General features: G+C 34.0%; 1 protein-coding gene across 1 annotated transcript in view; it reads left to right on the top strand.

The window, feature by feature from the left end:
- Nucleotides 1-14,186, top strand: part of cadm2a (cell adhesion molecule 2a) — a 462,577-nt gene that overhangs the window by 407,577 nt on the left and 40,814 nt on the right. The window contains 1 exon segment of the mRNA XM_061739216.1: nt 3,615-3,793. Within this exon segment, the coding sequence (XP_061595200.1) occupies nt 3,615-3,793 (179 nt within the window).

Here is a 14,186-nt window from a genome sequence, read left to right as displayed (position 1 = left end):
GGTGACAAACTGTATCGTGATATTATGTTATTAATATGAATCTATTGTGTTGACTAGTAACGTGCATCCGAGCACACGCCTCGACCTGCGGACCAAAATCTTCCTCCGCTCAGAAGAAACTAGTACCGTTTTGCGGTCCCGATCACAGACTTTTAGGGTTTTGAGCTCTGAACTTTTAAGTCTGGTGTAGAGTTAAGCCTTACCTTATTAAATTAAACCTTTTTCGGGTCGGGGAAAACTTCTGCTGAGTTCCAGTGTACTTTAATGTCCGCTCAACAGTGTAGGATTTTAGAACATCAACACAGCACCTAGTGCCGTACTGTGGCGTATCACTCCGCCCAATCTAAAACAGACTAATCACTACAGATAAACTGACTAGTGTCATTATAGTCCCTGATTTACATCAGAATATAAAGAATATATTTATAACATAATGAACCCTGAATTACCAAAATAACCTTCTTAACAAAAATTAATCTCCTCTTACACTTATAAGGTGAGCATGAATCAATCTTTTTTATGATGTAAAATTGTATGTATTTATTTACTTTTATTTATTTAAGTTTAGTTGTTACATTTCTGGAAAATAAAAAAGTTAAATCATACATGAGAGAAACTATTCAGTTTGTGGCTAAATATTTGTACTTGTATGAAACTGAAGATGCATAATGCAAACCTGACATTTACTTTTAGTTCAGTTTGTGGAAAATGGTTGGCCTGGCTTTCTCTTTAAAACTTAAACAGTTATAAAGCATTACAAACTGGAACAATAGGGAAAACACACAGCATTGTTCTGTATTTTGTGTCTTTCAAATAAAAAAAACATTTTTTCCAGTCATATGTTCCTCATTCAAGGTTGTTAAAAAGATACTGCTATAATATCGTATCGTTATCGTGTATCGTACCGTATCGTGAGATTAGTGTATCGTTACACCCCTATATTATTGTAATCGTTTCATATAGTATGGAGATTTGTATATATATAGTTTTGTATCTTTCGATTATATTGGATTTATACATCGTTTTAAATTTATTTATTGAATTACAGTTTTTTAATTCATTATTTAGGCTGTTCCATATTTTACCTCCTGCAACCGATAAGCATCTTTCTTTAGTATTGATCCTAGTTTTGGTTCTATTATATGCATCTTTCTTTAGTATTGATCCTAGTTTTGGTTCTATTATATGCATCTTTCTTTAGTATTTATCCTAGTTTTGGTTCTATTATATGCATCTTTCTTCAGTATTTATCCTAGTTTTGGTTCTATTATATGCATCTTTCTTTAGTATTTATGCTAGTTTTGGTTCTATTATATGCATCTTTCTTCAGTATTTATCCTAGTTTTGGTTCTATTATATGCATCTTTCTTTAGTATTTATCCTAGTTTTGGTTCTATTATATGCATCTTTCTTTAGTATTTATCCTAGTTTTGTTTCTATTATATGCATCTTTCTTTAGTATTTATCCTAGTTTCGGTTCTATTACATGCATCTTTCTTTAGTATTTATCCTAGTTTTGGTTCTATTATATGCATCGTTCTTTAGTATTGATCCTAGTTTTGGTTCTATTATATGCATCTTTCTTCAGTATTTATCCTAGTTTTGGTTCTATTATATGCATCGTTCTTTAGTATTGATCCTAGTTTTGGTTCTATTATATGCATCTTTCTTTAGTATTTATGCTAGTTTCGGTTCTATTACATGCATCTTTCTTTAGTATTTATCCTAGTTTTGGTTCTATTATATGCATCGTTCTTTAGTATTGATCCTAGTTTTGGTTCTATTATATGCATCTTTCTTCAGTATTTATCCTAGTTTTGGTTCTATTATATGCATCTTTCTTTAGTATTTATCCTAGTTTTGGTTCTATTATATGCATCTTTCTTTAGTATTTATCCTAGTTTTGGTTCTATTATATGCATCTTTCTTCAGTATTTGTCCTAGTTTTGGTTCTATTATATGCATCTTTCTTTAGTATTTATCCTAGTTTTGGTTCTATTATATGCATCTTTCTTTAGTATTTATCCTAGTTTTGGTTCTATTATATGCATCTTTCTTTAGTATTTATCCTAGTTTTGGTTCTATTATATGCATCTTTCTTTAGTATTTAGCCTAGTTTTGGTTCTATTATATGCATCTTTCTTTAGTATTTATCCTAGTTTTGGTTCTATTATATGCATCTTTCTTTAGTATTTATCCTAGTTTTGGTTCTATTATATGCATCTTTCTTTAGTATTTATCCTAGTTTTGGTTCTATTATATGCATCTTTCTTTAGTATTTATCCTAGTTTTGGTTCTATTATATGCATCTTTCTTTAGTATTTATTCTAGTTTTGGTTCTATTATATGCATCTTTCTTTAGTATTTATCCTAGTTTTGGTTCTATTATATACATCTTTCTTTAGTATTGATCCTAGTTTTGTTTCTATTATATGCATCTTTCTTTAGTATTTATCCTAGTTTCGGTTCTATTACATGCATCTTTCTTTAGTATTGATCCTAGTTTTGGTTCTATTATATGCATCGTTCTTTAGTATTTATCCTAGTTTTGGTTCTATTATATACATCTTTCTTTAGTATTTATCCTAGTTTTGGTTCTATTATATGCATCTTTCTTTAGTATTTATCCTATTTGGTTCTATTATATGCATCTTTCTTTAGTATTTATCCTAGTTTTGGTTCTATTATATGCATCTTTCTTTAGTATTTATCCTAGTTTTGGTTCTATTATATGCATCTTTCTTTAGTATTTATCCTAGTTTTGGTTCTATTATATGCATCTTTCTTTAGTATTTATCCTAGTTTTGGTTCTATTATATGCATCTTTCTTTAATATTTATCCTAGTTTTGGTTCTATTATATGCATCTTTCTTTAGTATTTATCCTAGTTTTGGTTCTATTATATGCATCTTTCTTTAGTATTTATTCTAGTTTTGGTTCTATTATATGCATCTTTCTTTAGTATTTATCCTAGTTTTGGTTCTATTATATGCATCTTTCTTTAATATTTATCCTAGTTTTGGTTCTATTATATGCATCTTTCTTTAGTATTTATCCTAGTTTTGGTTCTATTATATGCATCTTTCTTTAGTATTTATCCTAGTTTTGGTTCTATTATATGCATCTTTCTTTAGTATTTATCCTATTTGGTTCTATTATATGCATCTTTCTTTAGTATTTATCCTAGTTTTGGTTCTATTATATGCATCTTTCTTTAGTATTTATCCTAGTTTTGGTTCTATTATATGCATCTTTCTTTAGTATTTATGCTAGTTTTGGTTCTATTATATGCATCTTTCTTTAATATTTATCCTAGTTTTGGTTCTATTATATGCATCTTTCTTTAGTATTTATCCTAGTTTTGGTTCTATTATATGCATCTTTCTTTAGTATTTATGCTAGTTTTGGTTCTATTATATGCATCTTTCTTTAGTATTTATCCTAGTTTTGGTTCTATTATATGCATCTTTCTTTAGTATTTATCCTAGTTTTGGTTCTATTATATAAGCCAGCCTCTCTATCCTGGAACAGACTGTGGATAAGGATAGAAGGAGATGCTTGTGTGCCTTATACATTAGGATGAAACGCCGACATGTGCTGTTCTCCCATCGCAGGCCGGATCCTGTGTTGTGGACAAAGGACGGCGGTGAACTCCCCGACCTGAACAGGATGATCGTGGAGGGGAGAGAGCTCACCTTTACTTCACTCAACAAGACGGACAACGGCACCTACCGCTGCGAAGCCAGCAACCACCTGGGGACGAGCAGCGCCGAGTACGTCCTCTACGTCTACGGTGAGTTCAGGGGCCGCGCCGGAGCCCGGGCTTCATGGAGAGACGTGCAGAAGTATCAGGCTCAGTATTTACCACCGTTTGTGAATTAAGAAGCTTGTAAAAAAGAAAAGAAAAGAGAAACTTGTGCTGCAAGAGGGCACTACGGAAGAGTATTAGGGCCAGGCAGGAGAAAAATAAAATTCATATTTTAGAGGAGGAAGATTTTTGTTTCATTACGCACTTTGAGAAAAAAGTCAAAATGTCGAGAAAAAAATCGAAATGTTGAGAAAAAAGTCAAAATTTGATGACGATATTGATTTGAAACACATAAATGTCGAGAAAAAAGGCGAAATGTCGAGATTAATGTTGAAGTACAATTTCGAGAAAAAAGTCGAAATTTTGAGAATAAAGTCTAAATTATCACACATATGCAGTTGCATAACTTCAGAAACGTAGCCTTAACGTTACACTCCAAGGATGTAAATTAGTTTCGCCTTTATTCACGAAATTGTATTTCAACTTTATTTTCGAAATTTCGACTTTATTCATGAAATTTCGACTTTATTCTTGAAATTGTATTTCAACATTAATCTCGACATTTTGACTCTTTTCTAGAAATTGTATTTCAACTTTATTCTCAAAATTTCAACTTTATTCACAAAATTGTATTTCAACTTTATTCTCAAAATTTCGACTTTATTTCACAAAATTTCGACTTTATTCTTGAAATTGTATTTCAACTTTATCCTCGAAATTTCAACTTTATTCTTGAAATTGTATTTCAACATTAATCTTGACATTTTGACTTTTTTCTCGAAATTGTATTTCAACTTTATTCTCAAAATTTCAACTTTATTCTTGAAATTGTATTTCAAAATTAATCTCGACATTTTGACTTTTTTCTCAACATTTCTACTTTTTTCTCAAAGTGCACAATAAAAAACAATCTTCCCCTCTCAAATAGTTTTTCTCCTGCCTGGCCCTAATACTCCTCCGTAGGGCACCTTGGATTCCAGCTGTGCTTTATTTAGACGGCAGGAAGTGTGAAGATCACAAACAAACTCACACAAAGTTCACCGCGGGATTGTAACGCCGCCTGATTTGTGTCCCCGTCGGTGCAAAGAGTGCCATTTCTCACAGGAAATACGGGCCTCAGGTGACACAAATGCCACCAACGCCTTTCTTTAAATAAACCCGTGTCCCGCACACACACACACACACACACACATCAGGAGGGAGATGTGGGAATGATGCAGGATTTAGTGCTGCTCTGTCAGGAGTATCAGGAGGCCGGAGGAGCTGCAGGATAAAGAAAAACAGATACTTCTCCAGTCTCCATTCATCTTTAAGCATTAAGTAATAATGCGTTTAAAAAAAAAACAACGTTGGCATGAAAGAGCGCGGAGCAGTGAAACATCCCTCGTCCTTCTGCCTTCGACACTTTGGACAGTTTGCGGTGATGGACGGAGGGGAAAGAGAGGACACTTCTGCCAGGCAGATCAGTAAAGTATGAGGTTAATATTAATGCCTTCACCTGCAGGAGGGTTTCATTTGCTCTGTTATTTAAAAGCAGCCTTGATCGGATGAGAAACATGAGCAAATATCGGCTACACCGAGCCAGGAAAATGTCTAAATTCTGGCTCTTCTCGGTGGGTGTGCCGTAATTGCCAGATGTAAAATTAATGAAGAATTCATCCAAGGTTCCCATCAATAGGTTATGAAGAGCTGTGAAACATGACACGAGCTACTGAGTCAGGAATATCTTTAAAAACAATAATAAATGCTGCTTAAAGTAAACAGTCTGTACAACACTGATAATAATGTTCTACCACGCAGTTGTATTTAGTTATTATCGTCACTTTTATGTGAATAAATCTGTTATTTGATGATGGTGCGAACTCAGAAATCATAACTAAGGGCTGGGAATTTCCTTTTTAATGTAATTGCACAAATGACAAGCTTAAGGAGATGCAACAGAGTATTGTAAATGTCAGAAACATAAACTGTGACATCATATTCCAGATGAAATAGCACGTTAAAGGAGATGAGATATGAGAGAATGTGGGTGCAGCAGCTTTAAGTTCTTTGCACGCAGCACATCAATGATGGAAAGGAAAGGTCTTAAAGCAAAGTTCTTGTTTTTTTATCTTTACTTCAAAAAGTGAAAAATCATACAAAATACAGACCCAAATCCTTAACTTTTCTAGATAAAATAAAGTATTCTGTGTTGCTTTAAGGTCCAGTGACTTCTAAACTTTCACTGAGTTAGCGGATATTTATTATGCATGTACAGTAGCAGCCAATAGAAATGCAGTATTCTGCTTTGTCACTGGTTAGAACAAATATGAAACCAAAAGAATCTTACAAAAAGGTATTAATCCTCTTAAACATAAATTACATTTATGTAAAATGGCTTCAACAACAGATGAAGTGACATCCCAACATAATTAGTGACGTTGTTTCTCACCGTCATTTAATTTCATCCTCATGTTCAGCATTTAGGGTTTGATGTAATTACAAAGATACAAAAGTACTCTCCAGTGCGGATCATTTCACATGTGGTAATGTTTACGTGTGTGTTACGTTTGACTGGTTAAAGCTTCAAGTAAAACATTCAAACCCACAGATATTTATGACACTTTTCATCCTCAAATTCAAATCCTGTGGGAGACTTTTTTTTTTCTTTTTTTTTGACATTTTAATTACATTTTTACAAAATTGCACAAAAATGTGCAAATAAAAAGAAAAACATTATCATTTGTTGTGTCTGGCACTGGGTTGAACCAAACACCTGTAGCTGACATGCCGACACCCAGTACTGGAGTTGTAAAAAGAAATCAGGGGGGATGGTGGATTTAATCATATGGGGACAGATAATTTGTGCTGATTACAAATAATGTAATATATTACAAATAATAGCACTGACCAAAACACCTGCAGAAATACTGCAGGAATGACATAGCAGCAGTTAAATGCAGCCTTCTGTAAGCTTTAAATATCCACTGGGCTTACATCAAATACATCAAAACACAACAATAAAAAACACTTTTCTGAACTTATCAATATGACTCTGTCCTTCACAGGATAAGTAACATGGATCACTGCAAAAACTCACAATCTTAACAAGAATATTTGTCTTATTTCTAGTTAAAATGTCTCATTTTAGTAAAAAAAAATCTCATTACACTTAAAACAAGACTCATCACTGGAAAAAACAACAATTTTCACCTGTTTCAAGTAGATTTTCACTTAAAATAAGTAGAAAAATCTGCCAGTGGAACAAGATTTTTTTGCTTGTAATAAGAAGATAAATCTTGTTCCACTGGCAGATTTTTCTACTTATTTCAAGTGAAAATTTACTTGAAACAGGTGAAAATTGTCAAATAAGTTATTTTTCTGGTGTTATTTTTCTGGTGATGACTCTAAATGTTGAAATATCAGTAAAACCACATTCATTGATGAAATGACATAAGGGATGGAAAGGGGGGATGGCAGTTTTACAGGGGGGATGATTTGGACCGTTTTTATTTCAGGGGGGGATGCCATCCCCCCTCATCCCCCCTCAACTCCAGTACTGACTACACTGAATTTCCCTTTATTCATCACCAAACATGCAGACAATTATAGCAGGACATGAACAGAACATGAATAATCTAAATCCCAGGTTTCCTTTATCAAAACGTTCATGTAAACAATGATGGAGAAAACACAGGTTAATATAGCAGCAGCATGTGACTTGGTCATTTTGGCTTTAATAACTTAAGACTTATTCCAATAAGACATAAATGCTTTAAATTAATTGAATTTAAAGTTTCAATGAGCACCAGATATCCTTTCTTGATCAAATACACACTGTAATGCTAATAAGAAGAAGAATGAGAGTATAAGTTTAAGCACAGAAATAAGAGATCTGAAAACGTTTTTTTCTTCTAAGTGAACTGTAAAGCGAGAAAAAAGATGGCAATTCATGTTGAAATAATGGACTTAAATCATTGAGGATGTAAGGACTTAATCAAATAACCCACATGATGGGAAATAAATAGAAGATTAGATGCTATATTATTTATCTTTTGGAAATTCTGTCCAAGCAGAAATGTAGTAAAGATCCAATGATGACATGTAGTTTCCTCTGATAACAAAATATTACTTTTATACGACGGAGTATTAGGGCCAAACTAAGACAAAAAAAAAATGGAAATTACGAGAATAAAGTCATAATATGAGAATAAAGTCGTAACATTACGAGAATAAAGTCATAATGTTGCGAGAATAAAGTCGTAATATTATGAGAATAAAATCGTAATATTATGAGAATAAAGTTTTAATATTATGAGAATATAATTTATGAGAACTCTAACAGGAAGAGCTTCTTATCCCTGTGTTAAAATGAGGAATATTGAGCATTTTGTGAAGTTCTATTTATATATTTATAATATGTTTAATATTACGACTTTATTCTCAAAATATTACGACTTTATTCCCGTAATATTATGACTTTATTCTCATATTATTATGACTTTATTTTTTTTTTTTGTCTTAGTTTGGCCCTAATACTCCATCGTACTTTTATGGGCATTAACCTATTTTTTTTTTTAATTTTTGAATGCCAATAGCCTGTTTGAAATAATTAATGTCACAGATTAACACAGATGCACTGAGTGTAAGTTAGCAGGGGAATCAAACTCAGCTGCAACGAGGAGCTCTTGGGGAAGTGTGGGGAAAAGGCTTAGTTAGTTACTCAATGTGTGAGTGAAAACAAAACCCTGAGTAGACACAGATGTGGGAGACTTTTGACGTAGGACAGAGGGATATATACAGGACTATCTCAGAAAATTAGAATATTGTGATAAAGTTCTTTATTTTCTGTAATACAATTAAAAAAAACAAAAATGTCGTACATTCTGGATTCATTACAAATCAACTGAAATATTGCAAGCCTTTTATTATTTTAATATTGCTGATTATGGCTTACAGTTTAAGATTAAGATTCCCAGAATATTCTAATTTTTTGAGATAGGATATTTGAGTTTTCTTAAGCTGTAAGCCATAATCAGCAATATTAAAATAATAAAAGGCTTGCAATATTTTAGTTGATTTGTAATGAATCCAGAATGTATGACATTTTGTTTTTGTAATGCATTACAGAAAATCACAATATTCTAATTTTCTGAGACAGTCCTGTAACGTTCACAAGCAGCGTTCAGATGCAGGTAAGCAGGAAAACGAGGCCTAAAACTGATCTTTATGTCGGTGAAACTGCACAAAGACCAGGATCCACACGCGGCAGCACGTTGAGTCAGATCATTAGGTTGGTATCAGAGCATTTTATGACATTTTTTCTGTGATTTCTGCATTTCATATTCACCTCACCCTCCCCCCCAACCCCTTAATTAATTCATTCATTCACTTTCCGCAATCTAATTGAATTATAGTTGCAGCTCTAGTTTAATTAGTGCACTTCGCACACGACGATATATGTGCCTCCACTTAAAAATTCCTTCAAATGCCAGCTGAAGCTAATAGCAAGAATAACCAGTGCGCATAATGACGACGGTGATATTAAACTGACAAATCCTGCGCCGTAAAAAAAGGCTATTGGGTGTGGGAGGGTCAAAGAGTCTTATTCAGATTCATTACTTGTCCCCCTAAAATGGCACCGAGTCTGTTTCTTCCCTTCATTAGTGATTAGCACACCTTTTAGCCTTTTACAACTGCCTCCATAATTCTTGAGAAATACCTTTTTAATGGTTCTCCTCCAACGGGGAGACGTTTTCTTTCTTCCCTCTTTCCTGCAGACATGCAGTTAGCTCCTCGGTGAGTCACGCCGAAATGTCACCGAGACACAGAGGACAGCTGGCTCGGAGAAAGTCTTCCACCGCCAATTAAAAGCCTTTAGCTCGCCATAAAAAACAGAGTGACACAAACATTAAAGCCAAGGTGGTAATGTAACCTCATTAACTTAGTCACACAATGTTTCAATCCCCTTTTCTCTTTCCTTTTCTTTTGCACGTGACAGAGAGAAAAACTCTTCTGCCATTATCTTGCAGTCAGAAAAAAAATCATAATGATGACTCTACAACCTTTTCCACTCAAGTCAAATCATTTTAAGTCAAACCGCGGTTGGAAATGTGTGTAATGGGCACTGGTCATTTGTCAGATTTGGTGAAATCTGGTTTCCTGTCTTCAAAGAGGAGCAAGCCAACATTAGCAGATCCAAGATTAGTCCAGTTCCTCCGCTGCAGAGAATTGTACATTGATGTTAAATCACGATGCAACAAAACATATGGAAGCATAAACACAACGAGACACTTTGCTTTAAAAAACAAACTACATCAACACAGTCTCACTCCTAACTCGTCAAAAACCGACGCCTGGTCAGGAACCTTGAGCGACATCTACTGACGCAAAAAGTTCCCATCTGCGTCTCTTTGAGACGCAAGTAGACTCCAATAAGGTCCAATTTAATCCCGTCTGCAGCTACAGTATATGTGACGCCAACCCAGTCTCACATAAAATCGTACCCAGCCTACGTTTCTCATTTTTTAGTGAAACAAATCAATATTTTGACTTAGTTTCTGCATAAAACTGCGTTTTGATTATATTTCTAGTAGTGATGCACCGATTGTTCGGTAACCGAAATTGTTCGGCCAAAAATGGCAAAAAAACACTTTCGGTGTTCGGTGGAATAAGTGGGGAAAAAAAACGAACAATTAATAACGGCGTTGTAAAATAAGGAAATAGACTGGCCGCTCCGTAACTGTTGCACCACAAACATAAATCGTCGGCCAACCAAAAACTAACCACATAAGAATTTACCTAACATTCACCAGCAGGTGGAACCAAAACAACATAAATCAATCTATTACAGGTGCGTTTAGATGAGGAAATCAAACGTGGAAGAGCGTGGAGTGAAGTGGTGCGGTGCAAACATGTCAGCAGTGTGGAAGTATTTTAGAGTGGCAAAGAATAAAACAAAAATGGCTGTTTGCAATGAATGTTCTGCTCAAATATCTAGAGGGGGCACATCTGCAAAGTCTTTCAGCACTACAAGTTTGATTTATCATTTGAAATAATAAAAAACCCTGAGCGCTTTAATGCATTTTTTATTGTTTTAAGGCCTATGTTACAATGTTCAGTCAGTTAAGCCTAACGTAAGCTCAAAGATGGCCAAAAAATGTATTTTGCTAATTTATTTATTGTAAGTTATTGTTCTTTGCTGGTATAATGTCTGCTGGAATATTTAAGAAATGCTGGGAAATTAAAAAATGTTCAGTTTTTTATGTTCAACAAATGTTTTCTACCTTGTAATTTTGTAAAAGATTTTTTTCTTTTAAAAGCATGACTAAATCAAATTTATTTGATTTATGCAATGGTGAAAAAATTGGCAAAATAAAAGAGAAAAGAAAGAAAAAGAAAGAAAAGAAGAAAAACTGCGAAGAACCATGTTCGGTATTGTTCGGTATTCGGCCAAGTGTTTATTATTATTTTCGGTTTCGGTTTCGGCCACAAATTTTCATTTCGGTGCATCACTAGTTTCTAGCAAGAAATATATATTTTACTTTCATAATATTCACTCAGTGAATGTACATAATCACACGCTTCATCGTTGTTGGGAAGTTAAAACTGCGTTTTGATTACATTTCTAGCGAGAAATATATATTTTACTTTTTATAATATTCACTCAGTGAATGTACATAATCACTCGCTTCATCGTTGTTGGGAAGTTGTTTCAGATCTCGCCAGAATAATGTGAAATCATAACGTTTCAATAATGTGAAATTGCAACATTTTGGAGCTGGGATACGTGGTCGTGATATATACACGGATTATTACATTATTATGGCAAATGGCTTACACTTATATAGCGCTTTCCAGCTGTACTCCTACAACCGCAAAGCGCTTTACACTGTAGACTGTAGCTGCCAGAACAACGGCGCTGGCCTGACAACCGGGAGCAGCTAGGATTATTACATTATTATTATTTATATGGGAACGTTTGACAAGGGGAATTCCCTCTGAGAGCCCCCTCTACGTCATAGTGACGAGGAGGATCCCGGACACATGACAGATGCCCCGATCGTGTACCGTTGACTAAACGGTTAATATTTAAGATAGTTAAGTTTAGAGTAACGTAACATGTCAGAAGTTAACATACATTTTATTTTCCTTGGAAAATGCAATATTTTTCAAGATAGTTTCGGCATTAAAATGCATTTTAATGTAATCAAATGTAACCAAAACGCAGTTTTAACTTCCCAACAACGAGGAAGCGTGTGATTATGTACATTCACTGAGTGAATATTATGAAAGTAAAATATATATTTCTCGCTAGAAATGTAATCAAAACACAGTTTTATGCAGAAACTAAGTCAAAATATTGATTTGTTTCACTAAAAAATAAGAAACGTAGGCAGGGTACGTTTTTATGTGAGACTGGGTTGGCGACACATAAAGCCGCAGACGGGATTACATTGGACCCTATTGGAGTCTACTTGCGTCTGAAAGAGACGCAGATGGGAACCTTTTGCGTCAGTCGGTGTCGCTCAAGGTTCCTGACCAGGCGTCGGTTTTTGACGAGTTAGGAGTGAGACTGTGTTGACTATATATTAAGACATGCATATGTCCAAACATGTTCTGACGCTCACATTTTTCAGCACAAATATTAATTCATGAGCCGATAACTCGCTAGACTTTGTAATCCACAAGCTGACGGTTTGATAAAATCGATGAAAGCATAAACATAAAGACACACTTTGCTTTAAAAAAGAAACTATACATATATATTTTAAGACATGCATATGTCCAAACATGTTCTGACGCTCAATTTTTCAGCACAAATGTTAATTATGAGCCTTTAACTCGCTAGACTTTGTAAAACTTCCACAAGCTGACTTTGATAAAACATCAGACTGTACTAACTAAATTCCTCCCTCAACCTCATCTTTAAACCTTTTTAATTTACATGAAAGTTCCCTGAAGACAGAAATTAACTGAAAAAAGTCCCAAATCGTGGGCAGTCTTTTAGTAAAAGATGGTTATATTTCTTTGTTGTGGTTTTTTATCGGACACTACTTTTATGTAACTGTATTTTTCCATTTATTGTGTTGAAATATTGTGTCATGTGCTTTATTGGTGGGGCAGCCAACATTAGCAGATCCAAGATTAGTCCTGTTCCTCCACTACAGAGAAGCTCTTACACATCGACGGTAAATCACGATGCAAGAAAACATGAAAGCATAAACACAAGGAGACACTTTGCTTTAAAAAAGAAACTATACATATATATTTTAAGACATGCATATGTCCAAACATGTTCTGACGCTCACATTTTTCAGCACAAATGTTAATTATGAGCCACTAGATCACTAGACTTTGTAAAACTTCCACAAGCTGACTTTGATAAAACATCAGACTGTACTAACTAAATTCCTCCCTCAACCTCATCTTTAAACCTTTTTAATTTACATGAAAGTTCCCTGAAGACAGAAATTAACTCAAAAAAATCCCAAATCGTGGGTAGTCTTTTAGTAAAAGATGGTTATATTTCTTTGTTGTGTTTTTTTATCAGACACTACTGTTATGTTAACTGTATTTCTCCATATATTGTGTTGAAATATTATGTCATGTGCTTTATTGGTGGGGCAGCCAACATTAGCAGATCCAAGATTAGTTCTGTTCCTCCGCTGCAGAAAAGCTCTTACACTCTAAAACATCGACGTTAAATCACGATGCAAGAAAACATATGAAAGCTTAAACATAAAGACACACTTTGCTTTAAAAAAGAAACTATACATATATATTTTAAGACATGCATATGTCCAAACATGTTCTGACGCTCACATTTTTCAGCACAAATGTTAATTATGAGCCACTAGATCACTAGACTTTGTAAAACTTTCACAAGCTGACTTTGATAAAACATCAGACTGTACTAACTAAATTCCTCCCTCAACCTCATATTTAAACCTTTTTAATTTACATGAAAGTTCCCTGAAGACAGAAATTAACTCCCAAATAAAATCCCAAATCGTGGGCAGTCTTTCAGTAAAAGATGGTTATATTTCTTTGTTATGTTAACTGTATTTTTCGATTTATTGTGTTGAAATATTATGTCATGTGCTTTATTGGTGGGAAAACTGTCCATTAACCCTTAAATAACTACGGAAGAGTATTAAGGCCAGGCAGGAGAAAAATAAAAATAATATTTTAGAGGAGGAAGATTTTTTTTTCTTTATGCACTTGTCGAGAAAAAAGTCGAAATGTTGAGAAAAAAGTCAAAATTTGATGACGATATTGATTTGAAACACATATCACACATATGCATTTGCATAACTTCAGAAACGTACCCTTAACGTTCCACTGCAAGGATGTAAGTTAGTTGGTTAGTTGGTTAGTTAGTTAGTTAGTTAGTTAG

Source organism: Cololabis saira, chromosome 14 (genome assembly GCF_033807715.1).
Source record: "Cololabis saira isolate AMF1-May2022 chromosome 14, fColSai1.1, whole genome shotgun sequence".
NCBI lineage: Eukaryota > Metazoa > Chordata > Actinopteri > Beloniformes > Belonidae > Cololabis > Cololabis saira.
Note: the sequence above shows the minus strand (reverse complement) of the source record. Positions and strands in the feature narration are given on the sequence as shown.